Here is a 24,358-nt window from a genome sequence, read left to right as displayed (position 1 = left end):
TGCAAAAATATGCTATCGGGACACCCCTAGTATGTAATATTGTGCTTTTAGTTTGTCTCTTTAAACAGTCCTTTACACCTTTATGGTACATTTTAAGCAAATAATCTTAGCTAAATTACTAACTCACAAATTTTCACAAATTTGTGCTGAACGAAGAATATGCTGGGTTTCATCCAATTAATATTAAAATCATAATTGCACTGCATCTCGTTATATTGTGCAGGTGTACGCAATGTTATAGCGGGTGCGTAAATAAATTACAGTAGGTTGACAATGAGTTTTTAGTCATTGTTTTTTGTCTTAAGTGTTCCCTCTGTAATCCATTAAGTGTCCCTAAAGACAGCTTTTAACAGTCTTACAGGTGTGGATTACAGCTTTAGAGTTGCGACTTAAAGATCCATTATAACCCTTAAAACATATGTTTAAAAAGGAGTATTTGGGCACATGATTACATTTGTGAAGAAAGTATGATTAAAAAAACAATAATAACACTGAGGTGTGTAAGGAGGTATAACAATTCAAACCCATGATCCATGCATGTTTGCCTCCTGAGCTGCACTGATTGAATGTAAGATCATCCCTTGCAGACAGCATCCCACGGCGGTTGCTATGGCGCCACCATATTGCTGCAAGGCATGCACAAGCGTCTGTACACATCTGATCGTTGCCATAGCCGCATGGTTAGAAAATGAAATAAAATACCCATAAAAAGTTGAAGAAATGGAAAACGTCTCATTTTGTCACAGGTGTGAGGTAGATGAAGCGAGGAGGCTCGACGTGTTTTTAGTATTTCCTCCACCTCTGGGTACGGGGTCCATGGTGACTTTGGGGCTCTTCCGGGGATGAGGATGACCCCCCCAGGGGAGAAGCGCCGTAGTGCTCTTCTTCCTCTGGGAGGCCGAGGTAGGCCGACGACCCCGGGCTAGAGGCCGAGGTAGACGCGTGTTGGTCCTGAGAGCCTGCGGAGGGCGCCATCGGCTTGTGTGGGCATTGGGCCACCATGTGCGTGATGCTCTGGCAGTAGTGGCATTTCTTTGGCTGGGGGGGCAGGCTACACTCCTTAGCGTGGTGGTCCAGTCCTCCACAGTTATAACAGCTGCAGGGGCAGAACGCAAATGGTAAAATCATGATAATAAAGATGATTTTTCATCAACAAACCGGATTCGGTAGAAGTTGGGAAACTGTGTAAAATGTAAATAAAAAGAAAATACAATGATTTGAAAATACTTTTCAACCTATATTCAATTGAATACACTACAAAGACAACATATTTAATGCTCAAACTCATAAACTTTATTTTTCAAATAATAATAAACTTTCTAAATTTCATGGCTGCAACATGTGCAGTAGAAGTTGGGAAAGGGGACGTGTTTACCACTTCGTTAAATCACCTTTCCTTTTAATAACACTTAAAAAACGTTTTGAAAGAGAGGAGACTAACTCTCTTAGCTTCTCATGTGGAATTCTTTCCCATTTTTGCTTGATGAACCGCTTCAGTTGTTCAACAGTCCGGGGTCTTCTCTGTCGTATTTTACGTTTCATAATGCGCCACACATTTTCAATGGGAGACAGGTCTGGACTGCAAGCGGGCCAGGGGAGAACCTGGACCCTTTTACTTCGAAGTCACGCTGTTGCAACACGTGCAGAATGTGGCTTGGCATTATTTGCTGAAATAAGCAGCGGCTTCCATGAAAAAGACGTCGCTTGGATGGCAGCATATTTTGCTCCAAAATCTGTATGTACTTTTCAGCATTTATGTTGCCTTCACAGAAATGTAAGTCACCCATGCCATGGGAACTAATGCACCCCTATACCATCACAGATGCTGGCTTTTGAACTTTGCTTTCATAACAGTCCGGAGGACACGACGTCCAGTATTTCCAAAAACAATTTGAAAAATGGAATCATCAGACCACAAAACACTTTTCCATTGTGCACCAGTCCATTTTACATGAGCTCGGGCCCAGAGAACCCGGCAGCGTTTCTGGATGTTGTTCATAAACGGCTTTTGGTTTGCATGGTAGAGTTTTAACCCGCACTCACTGATGTAGTGACGAACTGTATTTACTGACAGTGGTTTTCTGAAGTTTTCCTGAGCCCATTTAGCCCTTTACACGCTCATGTCGGTTTTTAAGGCAGTGCCGTCTGAGGGATCGAAGGTCACGGTCATTCAGTCTTGGTTTCCGGCCGTGGCGCTTACGTGCATTGATTTTACCAGATTCTCTGAACCTTTTGATGATATTATGGACAGTAAATGTTAAAATCCCTAAATTCCTTGCAATTTTGCTTTGAGAAATGTTGTTCTTAAACTGTTCAACTATTTTCTCACACAATTGTAGACAAGTGGTGAACTTCGCCCCATCCTTGCTTGTGAATGACTGAGCATGTCTGGGGAGACTCCTTTTATGGTACCCACCTGTTCCCAATTAGCCTGATCACATGTGGGATGTTCCAAATAGGTGTTTCATGAGCTTTTCTCAGCTTTCTCAGTATTTTTTGCCACCTTTCCCAACTTCTACTGGATGTGTTGCAGCCATGAGATTCTAAGTTAATTATTATTTGGCAAAAAACAATTAAGTTTACCAGTTAGAACATTAAATATGTTGTCTTTGTAGTGTATTCAGTTGAATATGGGTTGAGAAGGATTTTCAAATTATTGTATTTTCCTTTTATTTACATTTTACACAACTTCCCAACTTCAACCGAATCCAGTTTGTATTTCTCCTCTACTATTTGTGTGTTTAAAAATGATTACAAATCAAAATGTACAGTATCTTTATTCATCCACTTATTCCAGCCCCCCCAAAAAAAGATTCACAATGCATTACTCTAGAATATAATTAAACCTCTCGAATTTTCCCCCCTCTGAACTAATTTATTATACAACATACATACAACTTTACTTATCTGCAAAATAATATGTATTGTATTTCTGGCAAGTAATAAAATTTCTGTGCACATAAACGCTTCTCTGTGTGTGCTGTGAGACAGGCAGTTTAAAACAATAATGAGATTTGATATATTTCAGCATTGTGGTGAGCATACTAGTACTTTTTCCCCTCTGATAAATAAGTGCCTTGTCTAAAAAAAAAAAAAAAGGTTGGTAAACGCTGGATTAGTCTAGAACAGCATGAGCATCTTCAATAACTACATTTCACCACTCGATGGCAGTATGACATAAACATAGTTCATGTGACTTCTATGAAGGAATATTGGATTGCAGTAATCGTAGATTAATACTGTATAATCATAATATGATGACCGGTTTAAAAATATATATATATATGTATATATATATCTTCACTCTAGACATCACTTGTTTTACACTGTATGTAATGTAAAAACAGAAACAAACGGTATCCTTTAATTCTATTATTGTCACAAAAAAGATTTTTTTTGTAACCACGATTTTTTTTTCTCCCTTCAATATATTTTCTATAGGGCGAGAGCTACAGAATGGGCTGGTCGCCAGCCAATAGCACAGCACATACAAACAACCTTTTGAACTCAAGTTCACACCTATGGGAAATTTAGTCTTCAATAAATCTCATGTGCTTGTTCTGACGATGTAGGAGGAAGCAGAAGTGCCTCTGAGAAAACCCACGCAAGCAAACAGAGGACTTGCCAGCTCAAATCTGTCCAATGTGCAAATCCAAATTTTTCATTAAACTGTTATTTCAAAAGGTGCCCTTCTTATATGCTTAAATAAAGGCAACACATGGCAAATAGGAACATAAATCAATAACAATTAACATTAGGGAAGCTTTTAGAATGTAGATATTTGTTATTGCAGTGTCCGTATACAGTAAAATACGGAGGGGGTTGGGGCGTATAAATAAAAAGCAAATCTTCTAGAATTCATCACCATAAATCAACAAGAGCAATACTACCAAACAAGTACGGGTATGAAGAAAAATGCAAAAACTAATTTGTTCACAGTGCTTAACAGTTCAATCTGACTAACGATGTATCTATAGGTGATCAAATAAATTCCATTACAAGAATTTCTTCATTAAAAGCTGGACCAAAGCTACCTTTAGTACAATTTCAAGCATCATTAACATTGAAGGGCGTTAGGAAGGCTATGCATCACAATGCAGTACAGCAGAATCAATGGCTTTAATCTCCATATGGATCTCCTTGAGAGTTCCTCTGGGTAGATTTACTTGTGTTCCTTTTGGTCTTGATGTAGACATGATAAGTATATGTTATGTTATAAGAAGATACATGTTATAAGAAATCTACACTGACTTGTTTAAATGAAATGTCTGATGTGAAAATCGGACCAAATCATTATCATTTATTTTCAAAGAGAGTTCTTTCCCTAACATTTCCCTTTGTGTTTTGTAGATGATAAAGTGTGTTATTGTAAAAATTAAATCAATGTTGAAATATTTGGCTAAACAGTGAGTATATAGTGATGTACGCTTGATCGTTGTACAAGTCATTTATATATTGACTAATTTACATGTGTTCTTTATTTTTGACACAGTGGAATTGTTGACATTGCGCTTTCATTTTATATGACACTCCAACTATTCACAGATTTCGCACCAAAAAATTAAATCCACACCAGTGTTATTCAGTAGTTCAATTTTTAAAAATGAAACTTATTATTTCACGATATAAATTTAATGAATACAGTACAAAAATAGTTTTGTGGACTACATTTTTATGAAAACAGCTAACAGCTTTGGGGGGAAAAAAATCATATACACTATTTGATGACTTTTTTTTTCCCTAGAGAAATTAAGTAGGAACATTTGTATACAATTAGCTTCAGTTGTCGAAGTAATGAAACTAATTACCAATAAGATAAGGGATGTCTGTCCTTTTTAGCTCCTGAATTACGCTAGAAAAATGAAGGGGGGGAGTAAACGGCCAGCAGGGGGCCAATCAGAGTTACTGCTCATCTCCGACAAAGAAAACCAGGATGAGGTCACCCACTGTCCTCAATGTGGCTTCACCTGGGGCACAGTCACTTGACCACTGACAATGGATCCCTTGTCCCAAGAAAGGCTGAATTATTCAGCTCTGTAAAATGACCTTCTTTCGGACTGGTTTTTGAGAAGATATTCTACAGTGTATTTCCATGAAACAGGTGCAGCTTGTTTGAGAGGAAGGAAGTCACATCTGGACATTAATCATTCATGTGGTACTCTCATGTACATTACATGTCAGGCCAAAGGAGTCAAAGCACAACTTCAGATGATCTCTCGAGGGAATCCATATTCAGATTTACTTCATTGATTGTGCTGTCCTGCATTGTGATGCAAATCACTCCCTGTGCCCTCCAACCTGAGCGCTGTAAAATTGATCTTATAGAAGCAGCCGTGTCAGGGTAACATGTTCTATTCCATCATAATAACCATGGCAACAGTCAGGTGCTGTATGTTGAGCCTCTCAACATACAGCAACTTAATAAAGCGCAAAATGTGTGCAGATAGACATATAAATCTAGAGTACAGTGTTTCTGACTTAAGTCTTGGGACACACCTTTTTCTAAATCTGTCATTTTTAAATTTACATGCTCTCAACTTTGTGAGAATAGGAAGGCCTGAGTGTACCGACCAGCATAAATGCTGGATGCGTTTGTGTTAAAAGCTCATCTGATTGGAGCAGTCACAGCAGCACGACATAATATATTCTTACAAATTTTGTTTATATAGGTGAACCAGTCAGCGTCCCAATACTTATTTCCAAAGAATGAATCCGCGTATACGCTAGGTACACACGCACTTCAAGGAAACTGACCGGTCTCCCTTTGGTTTGCGCTTTTGGAGTGGGACCTTCCCTTTCGGCCTCCTCTCACTGCCAGCGCATGGTCCCCCACCCGGTCCCGTCACTCGCAAGGACTCGAGGCCCTTGCAAGACTTCTTGTAAGTGAACTCAACTGGCACCCCTTCCTTTAAGCTTCGGAAGCCCTCCATCACCAGCTTACTCTGAGAGACAAAACACAAGAGAATTTTAAATGTAAAATGCACCCATAGCTTATAGAATCCTTGCAATGATTCATATTTCTAGACATCGGCTTAGAGGAGGAGACATGTAAAACATGTTTGCGGAGGGTAGCTGCCGAGGATGCAAAACATCCAAAATGATTTCGCATTTCCACAAAATTAAAGGTTAGTAAACACCGACCAGCTACGAGAGTTAACTGCAGCATATTTAGTGTGTCTAGTCGTGGTGGTTTTTTTTCTCTCTGGCAACTGTCTGTGTTGAGAAAGAGTGTGTTTATTGTAAACATGATACGAGTCCTACACACGTGGTTTTTATGGAAAATAATTCAAATATTTTTGTTCTGATTGTAATAATGTTGAGCTGTGGCTGTGTGTTTAGTCTCACTAAAAGGACTGTATTAATTTTAATTTTATTTAGAATATTTGTTCTTTTTTATTAATTTATTTCAACTTAACATTATACGCATGTTCCAATCTGCTAATATTTTTTTAAAAATAAAAATCCTGTTCAATGGAAAAAAAGTTTTTTAACCAGATATCTCAAAGTAACACATTGTAACTGCAATACCCTGATACAGTGAAACCGTGATATTTTGGTTCAACTGTCAGAATGTCATACCGGCACATGTCTACATATAGCATAAATTCAGGTTTATTACACATATTTGAAAATAATTCCTTCCACTTGTATTTTTTTAAAGTATACACTTTTACTTTAAACTGTGACTATAACAACCCTGTAGCTATTCTGCGTGAAATGGTAACCTGGTTGATTTCCAATTTCTTCATATTTTGGAACAATTTCTAAATAAAATAATCGGTTCCAGGGTGAAACATTAATTAACCATAGAGGCAATGTTAAACTAAACAATAAAAATCAGGGTTTTGTGGCTGCTACTAAGTACTTAATCCATCAATCCAATCCAAATTTCATACGAACAAATGCATGCCAGTCATGTATTGTTCCAGGCAGAAAAATTCAAATCAATACAAGGCAAAAAAAATTATTCTAAAAATTTGACACATCACAGTTAAGAGCACTATTAACAATCCAGACAAATTTAAAGATATTGTAGGTGTGTCTGTTAAAATGAACTGAACACTGACTTCACTCAGTCTTCTGTCAAATACCACTACTACAATTGGAAAAATGGATTGTACTTCAAGTAACTACACATCTCTTTCATGTTCAAGCCACCACTTTTAAGACAAGACACTGACCTACCTGAAAATCAAAATCTTTTGTCTCAGCCTGGTATGACTTGTATTTGTTTTCCCCCATTTATGTAAGCAATATGTATTAGTCAACTGTACTTTAGCTTAATATTAGATAACAGGGCTATCAATAAACATGCACATTTATTTTGTCACCTTGTAAGATAGTTTTGTTAATTAGATCAGTTTTGTCAATGCTTGAAAGAACTTAAATAGCTACTGAAATATTACAAGTAGCTGACAAAGGACTCAAGCAAGTTATTCAACTAAGTCAATGAGCAGTTGTTTTAGCCACACCCCAAAAATCCAAACATTTTTTCATTCAATTCTTCAAATTCGGCAAAATTGGGACTTTCTGCCAACAAATTAGTGATCCATTTATTTGCAAATGTCTGTGTATCTTTCATACTGAATGTGGCCTGTAAACACTGTCCAGGGTGCAGTCTGCCTATCACCCCTATGGGGCCATTTACATGGTGACGCTCCAACAATACGACAAATTTCATGTTTACATTTACATGGTTCCATCTCAATTCGAACGATGTCACAATTCTGCCTGAAAACGATGTAGTATTCATGCCAGGCCCTAGAGGGCAGCACAGTTTTGATGCACTTCCTTGACAACAACCTCAGCCCGGAAAACAACATACCTGCCCACTCGAATCAATGGCATTTTATTTATTTACTTTCTCTTTTCTCCCCCCCACCACCTTTTATTTTGCTGTTTTTAATCACGTTTTTTCTGTATATTTTTCTCTCTTAAATCTTGTTCATTTGTTGTTCTTTACAAGTTTACATGATTAACATTGCTTGTCAATTAAAAAAAAAAAGAAAAAACTCGAAGCAATGGCGTCCATGGGCGTCCATGAGTTTTTTTTTATTTTGCTTCAAAAGGTACAAAAACGTGAAAATAGAATCTATTTAAATCAAAAAAATATTATAAGAACAGTAAATTAAAGCTGCAGTTCCCACCATGTTTGCTGTTTTGCATGTTTACTAGCAGCGACTGTGCATGCCCAAAGTGACTTGTGCGAGTGCTGACGTCTTTGGAGAGAGAGCGTTCCATTCATATGGTTGCGGAGCAATCCTCGCAATCGAATCCTTCCGCTTTGGAGGCCGAAATCAAAAGTTTGCATCTTCACCTTCCGTTTTCGCCGTCACCATGTGAAGGCGAGGCCATTCCGCAACGCAACTATTACGTCTTGGTCCCGCAGCGTCACAATGTAAACGGCCCATAAATCAGCTGGCCCATAAACCCTCTCAATGCGTCTTCATTTTCACATTTTACAGTTTTAGTCTCAAATCCTACTAGCATCTCAGAAGAGGTTCCATAATTATATGGACAGTGTAAGCGTTATACCAACCGCCATGCAAGTCTGTCCACAACGGGCCTCTGTGAGCTTCCAGTGTAATGTTTATCTGTTTTTGGCAGAGACACCGCTTCCTACTCCTCCCCCTGGGAGAAGGAGGAGGATGTTGCAGCCATTTAATAAAGTTCTCCCGTATGTTAAATGCTCTATCCATTCTATCTGCGTGATCACAGCTGACTGATTTAGTTGGTGCTGAACCACTGAAGAATTATTATGTCTTCCTGGTGGCACACAACAGGCGGCTGATAAAGGGGCCCTGCATCTGTGACCTTGGAGAGCCTCAGTGGATCGCGGCATGTCGTAGGTAAACACGCGCCCACGCCGGCACGCAGAACGGTAGATAACACGCGACCGACGCCTCTCTGCAGGCGCCTGCTGCGAGCACACGTGTGTCTGTGTATGTGTGTGAGAGCATGTGTGTAGAACACACACTAAGCAAGCAGGTGATGTGAAATGTAGAGAGAAAATATGCTCAGCAGTGTTCTTTCACTATGGCCGTTACTATGACGACAGTATGCCATATATAAAGTGAAGGGTCCTCTATAGATGCTCCTTGTTTGTGTATATGTATTCACCTGTGCAGGATACAAAAAAAGCATCTGTATTATAAGGTCATTTGCCCTATTTGTAAAGTTATGTGTTTAAATGACTACTAAAACGTGGCCTGGCTAATTTACCATGATGCCATTTAATCAAAAATGAAAGCCAGTATTTCATAACCTGTATGTGTAATTAATTTGTGTGTAATTAATAATCATAATTCTCAAACAAAAAATGCCTTACATGTAATAGACTTCATGGAAGCTTTTTAATATATATTGTATATTGGGAGTAATGTTTTATATTTTGTGAATTAGAATGGAAATATGATAATTATGGCAATAAACAGGGTAGAATTTATCAGCTCATTCCATATCAAATGAAAAAAAAATTTAGATACTAATAGACTCACATTAAAAGCAAAATGTGTGACAAAAGTAAATCATGTCGACTGTTGAGTGAAAAAAAAAGAATTCCTCAAATACAAATCACTGATATAAGAGTTAACATTATTAACGTTTCTACATTTCATCTCTGAGTTGTTGTAATTCTCCCTACGATTTGAGGATAAGGGCTAAGCAAGTCCATTACAAATACTGTAGAGGGCTCATTTATTTTGATCATTCACATATTGGATTTGGCCTTCAGGGAAGGGCTAAGCATGCATGCAAGAGTGAAAACGAGTGCGCGTGAAGTCTGCACACAACGAATGAAAAAGGGAAAACAAAAGGGATCCTGTCACTTCCCATCAACAGCAAAGATCAATGTTTAGCTGGGGGACTGACACTGTATTTGGGAAGTGACAAAACCACAAAGGAAGTTCCACCTTCTCTGACCACTGGCAGGTGATTGCTACACATGCACATGTCCTCTTGAAGCATAGATGGTCTTCTGACTAATTGATGAGTAATAATCGTTGCTCATCTTTGCAGTTCAGAGTTGAGTGGTTTGCCCTGCACCACCCATAAAACAACAACACCCACCCCAACCACAAGCTACTTCCACAATGCACCACTGAGGAAGCCACACAACCCCTTTTGTTCAGCAGCGATGCACACATGCAGCAGTGACGCCATACAGGAAGTGGGGTATCTCGTCTTCCTGCCTGTATTGGACTTGTTCCTCTCCATGATGTAGCTGCAATGGTAGCTAAGACTCATACGAATATGGATAAATAAAATGTACACATTCACACACCACCTTGCATATGCTAAGAATTTGTCTTTTAGATTAACTGACTTTTTGGTGAGAGTTCTCAGAAAATCGAGTTGCAGGGGAAAAAAATAAAGTCTTAGACATACACCTTACAATGTGTTTGTTTGGTATATGACAGGATTGATTCATTACCATAATTTTCAGATTACAAAACACAACTTTTTTCGCCTGCTTTAAACTTTTTAATTTGTAGTCCATTCATTCATTCATTCATTCATTCATCTCCCATGCCGCTGATACTCACAAAGGTCGTAAGATTGCTGGAGTCTATTGGTTGTAGGCCGGGTACACCCTGAATTGGTTGCCAGCCAGTTGCAAAGTTAAAGCAGGGTTCTTGTACTATTTTAAAAGTCAAATTTAATGATGTTTAAGACATTTTAAGACCTTAAAATGTAATTTAAGACCTAATTAGAAATCTAAATTTATTTTACAGTAAAGACAAAGCTGCTGCCAAGGAACCATGTTGTTTTTCTCCTCTCATGTGGGACTCTACAGCTTTAACCCCCCCTTGTCGCTAACGAAAAACGTATTTTTGCAGACTTTGCACCGGGCACTGTTGTTATTTTCACCAGGGCCAACCACCTCTTCCATTCATTTTTTATTAAATATACACATCTCAATTTCTGCATATTCCCTGTCACCTCTAAAACCACAAATAACCAGGAAATGGCGGTATGGCAAGAACTCAAGTCGCCGACGTACGCTGAAGTTGCAGACAATGTACCGTATCACATATTTTAAACCTAAACTCTAGTATTTAGTGCAGAGCCATTATTAAAACAAATAGAGACCATTAGAAGTTTTACGGCGGTCTACAGTGATTTCCATGGCAAACAACGCATCGTTTGGAAATTTAATACCTACTGCAATTTTCCATTAAATTTAAGACAATTTAAGACCCTAATTATCCGGATTTTAAATTTGAGACATTTTAATACATTTTAAGGACCTGCGGAACCTTGTAAAGGAGCAATGAACCACTGGACCATCCCAGACCTTTTTTAAAAAAATATACTGTTTGTTCATTTTCTGATCCTCCTTTTGTTCTCTCTCACCTTTAGTACATTAAAACAGTAAAATAGAGCTCCAAAATGGTGCATTTTAATCCACATCAACATAAACTATGAAAAATGTTACAATTTAGTAAATATTCTATTCAAAACCCTCTAACTACACTTTCATTCAGTCACATTTTTTTGTTTTGTGGAAATTGGAGTTTACCGACGCATTTACTTCCAAACATTTCTAATATTATGCAACCACATATTATGACTCATCAAAGGTTGACTGGTTTTACTTTATTACAATTTTGTTGTTATTTACATTTAAATATTACTTCTTGAATTAAGTCAGCCTGGGAATAAAGATTTTGTGAGGCCTCTTGATAATTAACTTTTTATTATGATTATTCAGGAAAAAATAACTAATGAATTGTTCTCATAAAAGTTAAAGCATTCGGCCAGAAAAAACACTGAACAATGAACACACCAACAAATGAACAGTCATATTTGTGTTCTGCCTTTTTGATTCGCCATGTGTTGAACAGTGGGAAAGGAATATACAAATTTAAAATAACACCTCGCTAATTCCACTCTGTAACATGAGTCCAGTCCTCCGGAATGACCTGGCGGGTATCCTGACCCACTCTGGAAGTTTACGCGCAAAGGTCATGCAAGGGCACAAGTAGTGAGAGAAAAACAGAGCAGGGAAAGAGGGGATGAAGGAGTGGCCGGGAGCAGTAGGGGAGGAATGAATGAGGGAGTGTGGAGGAGGGCAGTCATGAAACACCTCCTATGCATTCTGTTCAGCTCCATTGGAGGAGCAACTTCTGATCGGTAGTAGTAAGAGTGCGGGGGATGGGGGTGCTTAAGCCTGGGGGACAAAACCACCATTTGATCAAGAGGTCAGAGGTAGAAGCCTCTACACTCAACCTCGATACCACAGACCACATCAGCCACTTCTTGGAAATGAAAGAAATAGCTCCGACTACCTGCTGTACATTCTGTTATTCTTAAACAAATGCAAAGCTGTGCGTTTTGACCTGTATACTTGTGTGTGTGGGAAGGAGCGTGTAACAATCGATACAGGCTCTGACATGCTGGCTAGAAATAGCCTTCCTTTTCACCAGCCAGGCCCTCGTCATCACCAGAGCTGACAATCAATACAGGAAGCGGTAAGGTGAGGGAATGATGGGGAAGCGGAGATGACGGCCATTACCCCCACCGCCCCCACTACTCTCCTTCCATGGCGACCACAGGCTATGGCATGGCTAATTATGGGATACTCTGAATCAAAGTATAGCAGCAATGCCTGGCTTGCAGAACTGGGGGTTGACATTTAGTAGCTTTTCACTAAGCAGATGTATAAAGCAAAGATGAGAAAGAGATCATACCACACACATTTTTAAAAACCACCAACAAAGCCGCCCTTAAGAAGCCTCAGCATATTGTTATTAGTGCCCATGACCCTTGAACCCAGCCCAACCCCCCTATCCAACACTTAGAAGCCTTCATGTTCCACTGCTTCAAATTAACAACACCCAGCACCTGCCATTAAGGCTGCATTGAAGTGTTGCATCTGTATACTAGCAGCAGAAAAGGTACATTTACCAGTGGCGATTCTAGGATTATAAGTTTGAAGGTGCTATCAGGATGTAGGGACATGGTGGAACAAACCATTTTTGATGCAACGTTATTGCTGCATTTTCGTTGTTACAATTTTGGTTCAACCAAGTACTGCATGGTTATACTCTAGCATGTTTACAAAGAATATAGTAAATATTTATACATATTCGTACATATGCCGTGCATACAGATACATTTAAAGGGTTTTCAGATGATTATTTCATTCCCTTAACTGACCAATACCATTTTGAAGTAATAAAAATACTAACAAGTTCCATCTTTTGTCTTCAACGTCATTAAGCACTTACAGTATGTTACCGTTTTTTTTTTTTTTGCTGAGCATCGTAACAAAAATATGAATTCTGGTTTATTGACACCACTGCTCCATAGGTCAATATTTAATTTGAAGGAACCTGCAGAGTGACTACTAATAGAACCCCCCCAGGCCAGGAGAAGTGAACTCTCAGCGCAACCACACATGATGCATTATTTATAATGAATGGCTAATAATCAATACTCATTAAAAATGACTAAGGGTTGTTTTCTTTTTACACTGAATGTTTAATAGAGATTAGACTAATTGTTTTCGAATTACATTATGTACAAATATGTATAAGACAGGTGCGACCGTTGGTTGGTGTATAGAATTCATTGGTATATGACATTATTTAAAAGAAGTACTTTAAAAAAACAACAAAAAAGTGATTTTCTTATATGTAAATTGCAGATTCCTTTCTTTGTGCTCTGACGTTTTGCATCCAACATTATCCAGTATTAAAATAAATGTTATTAAAAAAAAAATTATTGCAACATCTAAAAACTAGTTTTACAATTTACTTACTGTATTTGAAAAATAATTTGGTAGAGTTTGCTTGGTATATGATATGAATTTATTGCTTTTAATATGATAAATCCAAATATTTGTGGTTACTTCAGCTTTATCTTTTGTTTGACTATTTAAGGTAGTCTAAATTTCAACCTTGTTTTTGGTTGCGTTTTAAATCCATTTCAGGAACATTTTTTTGCTATGTTGAATAATCAAAACAATGCTGCTACTTCACTCCAATTATTTGCACAGCCTGAACATAGGACTATCTCATACACATTTTATATTTATTTAGATTTTATTTTTGCAAGTCACTTTTGAGATTTAACTTATCTTATCCTGCACTGTAAAGGGAGAAGCTCCACAATTTCATTATACAACTCTATAATGACAATAAAGAGCTATTCTATTCAATGAAAAAGCCACATAATTCACTGTTAACTAATTTCTCAGAGGTGACTGGCAATCAGACACAGGAGAAAACGCTCTTGAGCTAATTGTAACACTGTTGTTTTCCTTTTCCATTTTAACTCAAACAACGGCCACAATTTAGAGGAGGTTGGCAATTTCTCAAGAATTGCTGCAGTATGGCATGCTATTACTGTTAAATAATACAGTAAAATAAATGAGTAAGAAATCACAGAAAAACCTCAAACCAGACTCTGCCAATACCACGAGCATCAGTAGTGAATTTCATGTACATGTACAACCCACCCACAGGTATAAGCAAAGGTAATACACTCAAATCCCCAACACATGGCACTTCTTAAACATGGCATAAATGCTATATTTTCTTAACAATCATTAAAACATATCTATTTTCTACATATCATATCGTTCGACTTTTCCATCAAAATCCTAGAAAATTCTAATCGGAGTAAAAAAAAAAAAACATTCTCTTTTCTTCCTCTGCCTCAGATTCCCAATCACCTCTGCTCTCAAAAGGAAGTCACGTGACTAAGTTTTTCTTCTTCTTTGGTCATTTTTTCCATCAAAGATGAGGGGCGGCTTGGCCCTGGGTGATATAGCAAAGAGACAAAGGCTGACACTGGCTATCTAGAAGCAGAAAGGGGGCGGGGCCTGCATGCCGAACGGTGACATGGACCAGAGGTTAATCTCACTAGGGGCCCACTTTAACCTCACTCCACAAAACACACTCTGCTCCTTTTGGTGGCACACACACTTATGTGCACACTCAAAACCTGAGACGGCTTATAACGGTTCCCATGCGTCCTGGTTATAAGCACGCACACACACACGCGCAAGCGCTGCAAATTGAACACACACTCTGGAGGCTTCAGCAGGAGCGGTCCGCACACTGTTCAACATTTCAAACTGATTACCGACAAAGGGCAAACAGCCCCCCTACCCCCCTCATCTCACCCACCACATAGCCCTTTACCCCAGCCAACCCTCCTGCCTTTTTGTCTTATAAGAAATTCCTTTTTTTCCCCCTAAAGAATTCCCAAGGAGAGCAGACACCCCCTTCATGTCCCAGCGGGAGCTCGAACACACACACGCAGCTAAAGGGAAGTGATCAGATATAAGAACCTTGATGAAGAGACCTCCCGCTCTCTGACTCAAACACACACACCTTTTCTTCCTCGCCTCTTTTTCCCACACACCCCTCTTAGCAATACTCAACTCGACAATTACTAAGCATCACATTGTAGCTGCTGCTATATATAAATTTATGCTGCTGTCTGCAGGTTCTCATTGAAATGTACAATGTTTGTATTTCCAGCATGTGATAAATACCTTTGGAGCACAAATGCACATTTTCATATTGCATTTGCAGGTGTACCTAATAAAGTGGATAGCAACACATTTCACAACTAAATGTCTTTTAAGTTGTTTTACATTTACTCTCAGGGTTACCAAATTGATTATCCATTTCACATGACTTTGTGGAAGGGGGCAGGGCATTAGCCAACGGGCAGCCAAACCAAAGATTTATATGTTTTGGAGATCCTTTATTGTAATAACCGTTTCCTGATGATGTCAAGCACATCATACATCAGCATAAAAATAACAATCACAATTTAGAAAACATGAATCAAAGAAAATGAATATACCAATAATAAAACAAATGATGAAATAAAATAAACTATCATTAAAACAAACCAAAAAAAAAAGAAAAAGAAAATGAATGATGATCACAACTTTAGCTGTGCACTTTGGTGAGTTCTTTACTCAGTGCTATTCTTCGAATTCGTAAAATTTAGGGATGTCCGCGATCCAATCATGTGACTGGAAATCGGGCCAATCAAGCCATTTCTCAGAGGATCGGAATTGGGTGAAAAAGGTCGGGTTTTTAATTTTTTTAGTATGTTTTTAGTAACAAAATAAACCAGAAATACAATGGTAGAGCCAAAAGAAAGAAAAGTACATACGTTTTTAACACCGCCACAGTCCCGGAAAAAATGGACGAGCAAGTCATGAAACAGTACAGTTCTGTTACATTCTTTGTTCTTGTTACATTCTTTTTTTCTGTGACATTTCTTTGTTGTTATGGGGACTAGTTAAATAGGTCGGACTGATATAATTGAGGAATAGAAAAGGTGGGTAGGTTTTAATAATGCATCATCCTTTTGGGACACAATGAATTAATTCTGAACTTATTTATTATTATCATTATTATTATTGGTATAGGTATAGGTATATTATTGCTGTTATCGCGAGAATATCATCAGTGGTTCTGTTTGATTTTTTTTGGGGGGGGGGGGTTGGTCTATTATCATTATTATTATTGTCTTACCTATTATTGCTGTTATCTCGAGAATATCATCAATGGTTCTGTCTGATTTTTTTTTTTTTTTTTTGGTCTATTATTTGTTATTTTCTCATTTCCAAAATAAAGCATTCATTCAGTCACATTTTTGAAACTTTTGTTCCCAAAAAAAAAAAAAAATTCTGTATCAGATCGGGATTCTGTAATGGCAGGTTCTCAAAATCAGGAGACTCAGACTCGGGTGCAAAAAATATGCAATCTGGACATCCCCGGTAAAATTACCAATTCTTTGATAGTGTCCATCAAAACTTGTAATGGACAGTGATCACTCGTTTTTCGCGGTTAATGGGACTTGAAAATCCGCAAATTAGAGGCGGAGCTTATTTAAACAACAGCGTTAGAAACAGACACATATAAGATATGTTTGGAAAAAAAAAAAAAAAAAACGTATATTTTAATAAATGGGTTTTTAAGCACAGCAAATGTAATAACTATGATATAAATTAGATATATATAAATTAAAACAATGATTTGTGCATGTATACATGCATATAACTTAACATGTTTGTATAAAATACAGTTTTTTTTGGTTTTTGTTTTTTATGTAAAAGAAATCCGTGACGGACTGAGGGCGTAGTTTGAAGCGCGATACAGCGAGGGATCACTGTACAGTGTTTCTCGACTCTCTTAATCAGGGGAATCTGCAGCAATGGCCCCAAATACCAGCTGCATTTGACCTACTACGTTTATTTTTCAAAAAGAACCAAAACCTCAGAGGAACCACTAAAAATATACCCCAAAAATGCTCAGAAAGTTACAAGTTGTTTGATTGTTGTATCATGTTTTCACATAAATTTTAAATTGCCAACACAGGCCTAAAACCGTCAAGAAAAATAACTAACTCTTCAAGTGTACCTAATGAAGTGGCCAAAGAGTGTTTTGGTGTACATTATTTATCACTGTATAATCATTGCACTACAGTTCAAACCAAAACAAATCATTTCTTCTTCTTCTTCCACACATATTTGTATTCGTTTAAGCTATAGCTTCTGCCCAAACCCAATGCAAAATCCAAATAAACCAAAAGTTACAGTGATAATAAACACTCATAAATATCTGGTCAGTGGCTGTTCGTGGAAAAGGAAACAGCTTTTTCCAACGCAAGCAAATAAGGCAAATCGCATATATTAACGCAAATGACATGCAACTCTCATTGGACCTACTTTCTATTTTTAGGCGAACGGTTCATTAAGAGGACGACGGCGTGAAAGTGCTCGGGGGAGTGGCGCATTAACATGAATGAATAGGGGTGGTCGAGGCAGATGGCCGCCCCACACAAAGTACAGCCAAAGTTCACTCTGATGTTGGGTTTGACTGCATATGGCAAAAGTATATAACTAGTAAAGTGATTTGGTGCTATGTGAATGATACTGATTTGATAATCAGTGCCAAGGGGTGATGTTACATCACCACTGTTGATACTTTACCCATAAAACAGCAACAAAAAAGTCAAGGGAATTAAAGCTAAATGCTGAAACTTCCTCTCAGCATCCTTTCACTTTCCGTTTTCAATTTCCACTTTAAAAACAAGGCCATAAAAGGGGCAATTTAACAGGGGAAATAGGATGTAGTAAGATTGGCTGCGAAATAAATCGAGTATAAGAGCAGTAGGATGAACACCACATGTGCACTTCAACAAAAAAACAAGCTACGGTTGAGAAGCGTAACGCGCTGCTGTTGTAGAAGCTGAATGGGTGCCAATCAATCATAGGCATACGTCTTTCTAAAACATCAAACACTTTCAAAATCAAATCCTAAGCTTTTCTAACAACTTTCTAAAACAGGCTGCACTGAAAGAACAAAACATATAAAAAGCCAGAAGAAAATAAAGTTGTGCAGTAATGAAAATCGTAATGAGATTAAAGAAACACAGTGACAATGAAGAAGAACCTTGTCGTGAGAAAAATAAGTCAAAAATCACCATTTTAAGAGAGGGACATCATCACCACGTCTGATTACGGTATATTGTTAATATAATAATGTAGATATATAGAGAAGAGAAAATATTTGTAATTATTCAAGAATGAATCGGGAATACATCATATGTCAGAATTATCCCCAAAGCACAATTAACTTTTCATATTGATGATCATAATGATCTTGAGTTGTGGCATCGTGCATATTTTTATGCCCTTATCTTTGTTCTCATGAAATATGATCTCCATAAAATCCACACGTTTTTAATGCAATACTAGAGCAAAATGTTCATAGATTTACAAACTTAATATCTTGTAATCTTATGTTGTTATTATCACAGAATTAGAATTTCATACAGTTATCATTGCTTTCTTGAGATTAGGACTTTTTTTTAATCATACTTTGTTTTTAATGTATTTGCAACCATTTTGCTTGCGATTTACAACAAATATTATTTTCCTATTACGTGCTCCTCAGTCATTTTGTCATAGCTGTTATTTTTTCATATTTATGAATAGGACTGTATCACATTACAGCGGATGATACTAAGCTACAAGAAAACACCAACCAACTGGTTCATACTCAGATGTTCAATTCAAGCACATCCACACTTCCACATCACCCAACAGCTGTTGTAATCTGTCATACTTTTTGCATAGACATTGTACACTGACTCAAAATAATTATATCATCATATGATGTTAAAAACTAAATTGTGTGACCAGCAAATGACAAAAATAGTTTCATACACATTTCAAAAATTGTTTGTGCACTTTTCAGCCATAAACTTGCAAGGCTTTCCATCACTAACACATACAGTTAAAATCAATCGTTACGTGTGTGTGTGTGTGTATATATATGGTGGAAAACACAGATATGGCTGAAAAAGCAGTTTCTGCTCTTGCACCCCTCTTTAAAATAAACTGCTGTATTTTAAGCCAAAAGAACTATTGTGTTTGATAGAACAATATTTCTATATGCTGCCATTGCAGATTCATGGCACATTAAGCCCCCGAACTATTTTCAATTTGTTCGTTTTACCCTGGAAACCCCCGTTTACAGACATCGCGCAACCGCTTTTGTTTCAACCTAGCCATAAAAAGAAGATAAGTAATCGTATTTATTATTCATTATTATTATTATTATTCATTCAGTCATTTTTAGCTTTGAATCGTTAATTGATGTCAAATATTTAGTTAAAAAAAAAAAAAAAGACTTAAAAAAAATTATTCACTCGCATATTTTAAACTTTAAAACAAATTACGTCACAATGAAAAAATTAGCGTCTGTAAGTAAGTCACGAATATCTACCTCATAACTATCGCTTAATTGTATTTTTCTCGTTCCTGTCGCATTTTCCCCAATATTTTACATTATAGATAATCGATCCAAACAAAGAAAATTTGAAAAAAATGTTTAAAAGTGTAAATATAGGAAAATAAAAATCTCAACCACTCCTTGATGTCTGCATCGCTTACCATGTTTCACCCATAAAATCCCCCCAAAATTCGGCTGTGGCCATTCACAGCTGTGTCTTGACACTCGATGATACATGCTACATGGAGTTTGTGGATCTAAAAGAGGTAAGTATGCGATGATATCTCGTTAAAATCATGGCGTCTTTAATTTTGCTCTCACCTCCAGTTAGGGTTTTGCTGTTTAATTTTTTTATTTTTAATGCCCTCCTGTTCAAAACATTTCTTCCCCGAGAAAATTGAGATTTTAAGCTTTCCAAAAATGTATCACACATGCAGATAGGACAATTTTGAAATGTGCCTAAATTGGGGTCTCAGAGCGGAACATCAAGTCACCTGAGCGTTTTCCGCCAAACACAGACAAGACTGAAAAGCAGTTTCTGCTCTTGCACCCCTCTTCAAAATAAACTGCTGTATTTTAAGCCAAAAGAACTGTTGTGTTTGATAGAACAAAATGTCTATATGCTGCCATAGCAGTTTCAGGACACATTAAGCCCCCAAACTATTTTTAATTTGTCCGTTTTACCCTGGAGACCTCCATTTACAGACACTGCGCAACAGCTTTTGCTTCAACCCAGCCATCAAAAGAAGTAATTTTATTTATGATTCGAAATGTCTATCATTTTTAGCTTAGAATCATTCATTTATGTCTAACATTCAGTTTTAAAAAATGAATTTATAAAACTATTCACTCGCATATTTTAAATTTGTAAACAAATTATGTCACAATAAAAAAAATTGTGTCTGAAAGTAGGTCACGGATATCTACCTCATAACTATCGCTTTTTTTTGTTACTGTCGTATTTTCCTCCATATTTTAGATAAGCAATCGATCCAAACACAGAAAACTTAGGGGGAAAAAACTTTAAAAGAGTAAATATTTGAAAAAGAAAATCTCGACCACTCCTTGATGTGTGCGATTTCTGCATTGCGACCCTAGTTATGTATTTATATTAGAGTGTTTCACCCATAAAATACCCAAAGCTGTGTCTTGACACTCGATGAGACATGAAACATGGCAAGTATGCAATAATATCTCGTTAAAATCTCGTCATGGTGTCTTTAATTATGCTCGCTCTCTCTCATATATATATATATATATATATATATATATATACACACATATATATGCATGTGTGATACATCATTGGAAAGCTTAAAATCTCCATTTTCTGGGGGAAAGACTAATTTTGAACAGGAGGGCATTTAAAAAAAAAAAAAAAACAAACAAACAGCAAAACCCTAACTAGAGGTGAGATCACGCGAGGAAATTAAAGACGCCATGATTTTAACGTGATATTATGGCGCACTTACTTCTTTTCGATCCAAGACCTCCATGTAGCATGTATCACAGAGTGTCAAGACACAGCTGTGAATGGCCACAGCTGGATTTTTGGGGTGATATTATGGGTGAAATATGGTAATATAACAAGTGTCACGATGCAGAAATCGCAGGCATCAAGGAGTGGTCGAGATTTTCTTTTTCATATATTTACCCTTTTAAACGTTTTACTCCGATTCTTCTTTGTTTGGATCTATTATTTATCATCTAAAATATTGAGGAAAATGCGACAGTAACGAAAAAAATACAATTAAGCAATAGTTATGAGGTAGATATCCGTGACTTTTTTACAGACGCCAGTTTTTTCATTGTGACGTAATTTTCTCAAAAGTTTAAAATATACGAGTGAATAATTTTTTTAAGTCGTTTGTTTTTTTTAAACTAAATATTAGACATCAATTAATGATTCTAAGCTAAAACTGAAAGACACTTCGAATAATAAATACGATTACTTACCTTCTTTTTATGGCTAGGTTGAAACAAAAGCAGTTGCACGACGTCTGTAAACACGGGTTTCCAGGGTAAAACAGAAAAATTAAAAATAGTTCGGGGGCTTATTGCTCCATGAATCTGCTAGGGCAGCATATAGACAGATTGTTATATCAAACACAACAGTTCTTTTGGCTTAAAATACAGCAGTTTCTTTTAAACAGGGGAGCAAGAGCAGAAACTGCTTTTTCAGCCTTGTCTGTGTTTGGCGGAAAACGCTCAGGTGACTTGAAGTTAGCTCTGAGACCCCCAATTTGGCCATATTTCAAAATTGTCCGATATGCATGTGTGATACATCAGTGGAAAGCTTAAAGTCTCAATTTTTGGGGGGGAAGAAAATTTTTGAACAGGAGGGCATTTTTTTTTTTTTAAACAGCGAAACCCTATCTGGAGGTGAGAGCACGCGAGAACAGAGTTACAGACGCCATGACTTTAACGAGATATTATCCCATACTTACCTTGCTTCAATCCAAAAACTCCATGTAACATGTATCACTGAGTGTCAAGACACAGCTGTAAATGGCCACAGCTGGATTTTTGGGGGGATTTTATGGGTGAAACATGGTAATAAAACAAGTGTCACGATGCAGAAAACGCAGACATCAAGGAATGGTTGAGATTTTCTTTTTCATATATTTACCCTTTTAAACATTTTTTTTTCAATTTTTCTTTGTTTGGATCGATTATTTAACATCTAACATATCCGAAAAAATGAGACAGCAACAAATAAAATATAATTAAGCGATAATTATGAGTTAGATATCCGTGACTACAGACACTATTTTCCATTGTGACATAATTTGTTTAAAAGTTTAAAATATGTGAGCGAATAATTTTTTAAAGTTTTTTTTTTTTTTTTTTTAAACGAAATATGAGACCTCAATTAATGATTCTAAGCTAAAAACGACAGACATTTTGAATAATAAATGTAATTAATTACCTTCGTTTTATGGCTTGGTTGAAAAAAAAAAGCGGTTGCGCGACGTCTGTAAACGGGGGGTTTCACAGTAAAACGGAAAAAATAAAAATACTTCGGGGGCTTAATGCACCATGAATATGCTTTGGCAGCATATAGACATATTGTTCTATCAAACACAACAGTTGTTTTAGCTTAAAATACAGCAGTTTGTTTTAAAGAGGAGTGCAAGAGCAGAAACTGCTTTTTCAGTCTTGTCTGTGTTTTCCGCCATACATACATACATACATACATACTGTATATACAGTCTATGGCGGATATCAATTTCCCAAATTCCAAGCACCATTACACTGCATCAAACTTTTTGGCACCAACAATCTGAATTCTCTTTCTTGTTTTTCAGCAAATAAAATGGTATTATTAAATGACGTATCCATTTCAATCACAAAAGGGACGATAAATGAAATGAAAACCTATGGTTTTAAGAGACATTTATGTAGTATTACATCAAACAAGCAAATTACTGAGTCTTCTAAGATAAAAAACACTCCGTCCAGGTCGTAGACTTCCAACATTGAAATTCAAGCATTTCCAAGAATTTCAAGCACCCGTGGGAAACAAGCAGGGCCAAGTGGGAGACACTTCTCCTCCCTCTGCAGGCAGGAGGGAGGAGGAGGAGGAAACTAGACGCATGTGGTCGACAGGGAAAGGAAATAATGCATGTGTTGTCTCCTTTTTTTCCAGGCCCGTGGACAACGCGTGATCACATCACACGTTGCCTGATGCAAAACATCTGAGCTTCTAAGAAATGCTGCTAGAAAGCGATGGAGTGTATAGTGGTCAGCGGCAATTGAAAGCAGCAATTTGTGCTTGTGTGTGTATGTGTGTTTTGTGTGTGCTTCCACCTACTTGGTGCACGAAAACATCCAGAGGGGGGTCGACAGGGGTCCCCTCGCTGCTGGTCATGGAGATAAATCCAAAGCCCATGCGGACGTTGAACCATTTGCAGAACCCCTCTCCTGACCGGATGTGGGGTCGAGTCCGCTCCTCCTGCTCAGTGGACCTGGCGGGCCCTCCTGAGAAACAAAAAACATGGTGGAAGTGAGTAAGACACTGTCAAAATTAAAAGACTCACGCAGCTTGCCCGAGTGAGGTTCACGGCCACTAGGAATTCCCTAAACTAGTCTTATATATTATATATGAGTGCTCTAAAACGCGTTACCAAACAGCCCTGTTAAAAGTTGCTGCCTGGTTTTGTACACGTTGTGGATCAACAGCCCACTCTTTTGGGGGGAGTTCTGGGCGGTACTGGTTCAAAACGCAGGTGTACACATGGTGAACTTGCTTTACTAGGACACAAATACAGCATTGGCGCGCTGGTTTAAATACAAACGCCCAAAAACAGTGTCGAGAGGGCAGTTTTGAACATTTAAAGACCACTCGTTCATTTTACACTGTTTAAGAAGGAGAGAAAATAAGTGTGTGGTGAACCTTCGGCCATGTTTCCCCGCGGACCCTCTGCGGCCAAGTTGCGGTCGAGAAGCTTGTCGAGCGAGCGAGTGCTGCAGCGGTCACCATGAATCCGACGTCTTCATGGCCACGGCTCAGCAGTGGGGCTCGCATGGCGCGGCCTGCGTGCCTCGGCCGGGTGTGGGTTTCATGTCTCCCCTCTCGCTTC

At 37.7% G+C, this 24,358-nt stretch overlaps 1 protein-coding gene across 2 annotated transcripts; it reads right to left on the bottom strand.

Moving 5' to 3' along the window:
* On the bottom strand, positions 1–24,358 carry lin28b (lin-28 homolog B (C. elegans)). Of its 2 annotated transcripts, XR_009061536.1 has the most exons (5): positions 24,172–24,358; positions 23,590–23,756; positions 5,755–5,942; positions 703–1,096; positions 1–626 (listed from the first exon to the last, which is right to left on the bottom strand). XR_009061536.1 is itself a non-coding variant. In XM_057823335.1 (4 exons), exons 1-4 carry the CDS (start codon positions 24,179–24,181, stop codon positions 784–786), a joined length of 678 nt encoding a protein of 225 aa, XP_057679318.1. In that variant the 5' UTR covers positions 24,182–24,358; the 3' UTR covers positions 1–783. The 2 variants fall into 2 exon arrangements, 1 of the variants encoding a protein (XP_057679318.1); XM_057823335.1 differs by having other exon boundaries at positions 1–1,096.

The sequence above is a fragment of the Corythoichthys intestinalis genome, chromosome 19, assembly GCF_030265065.1.
Source record: "Corythoichthys intestinalis isolate RoL2023-P3 chromosome 19, ASM3026506v1, whole genome shotgun sequence".
NCBI lineage: Eukaryota > Metazoa > Chordata > Actinopteri > Syngnathiformes > Syngnathidae > Corythoichthys > Corythoichthys intestinalis.
The sequence above is the reverse complement of the archived record's forward strand: the minus strand, read 5'-3'. Positions and strand labels throughout refer to the sequence as shown.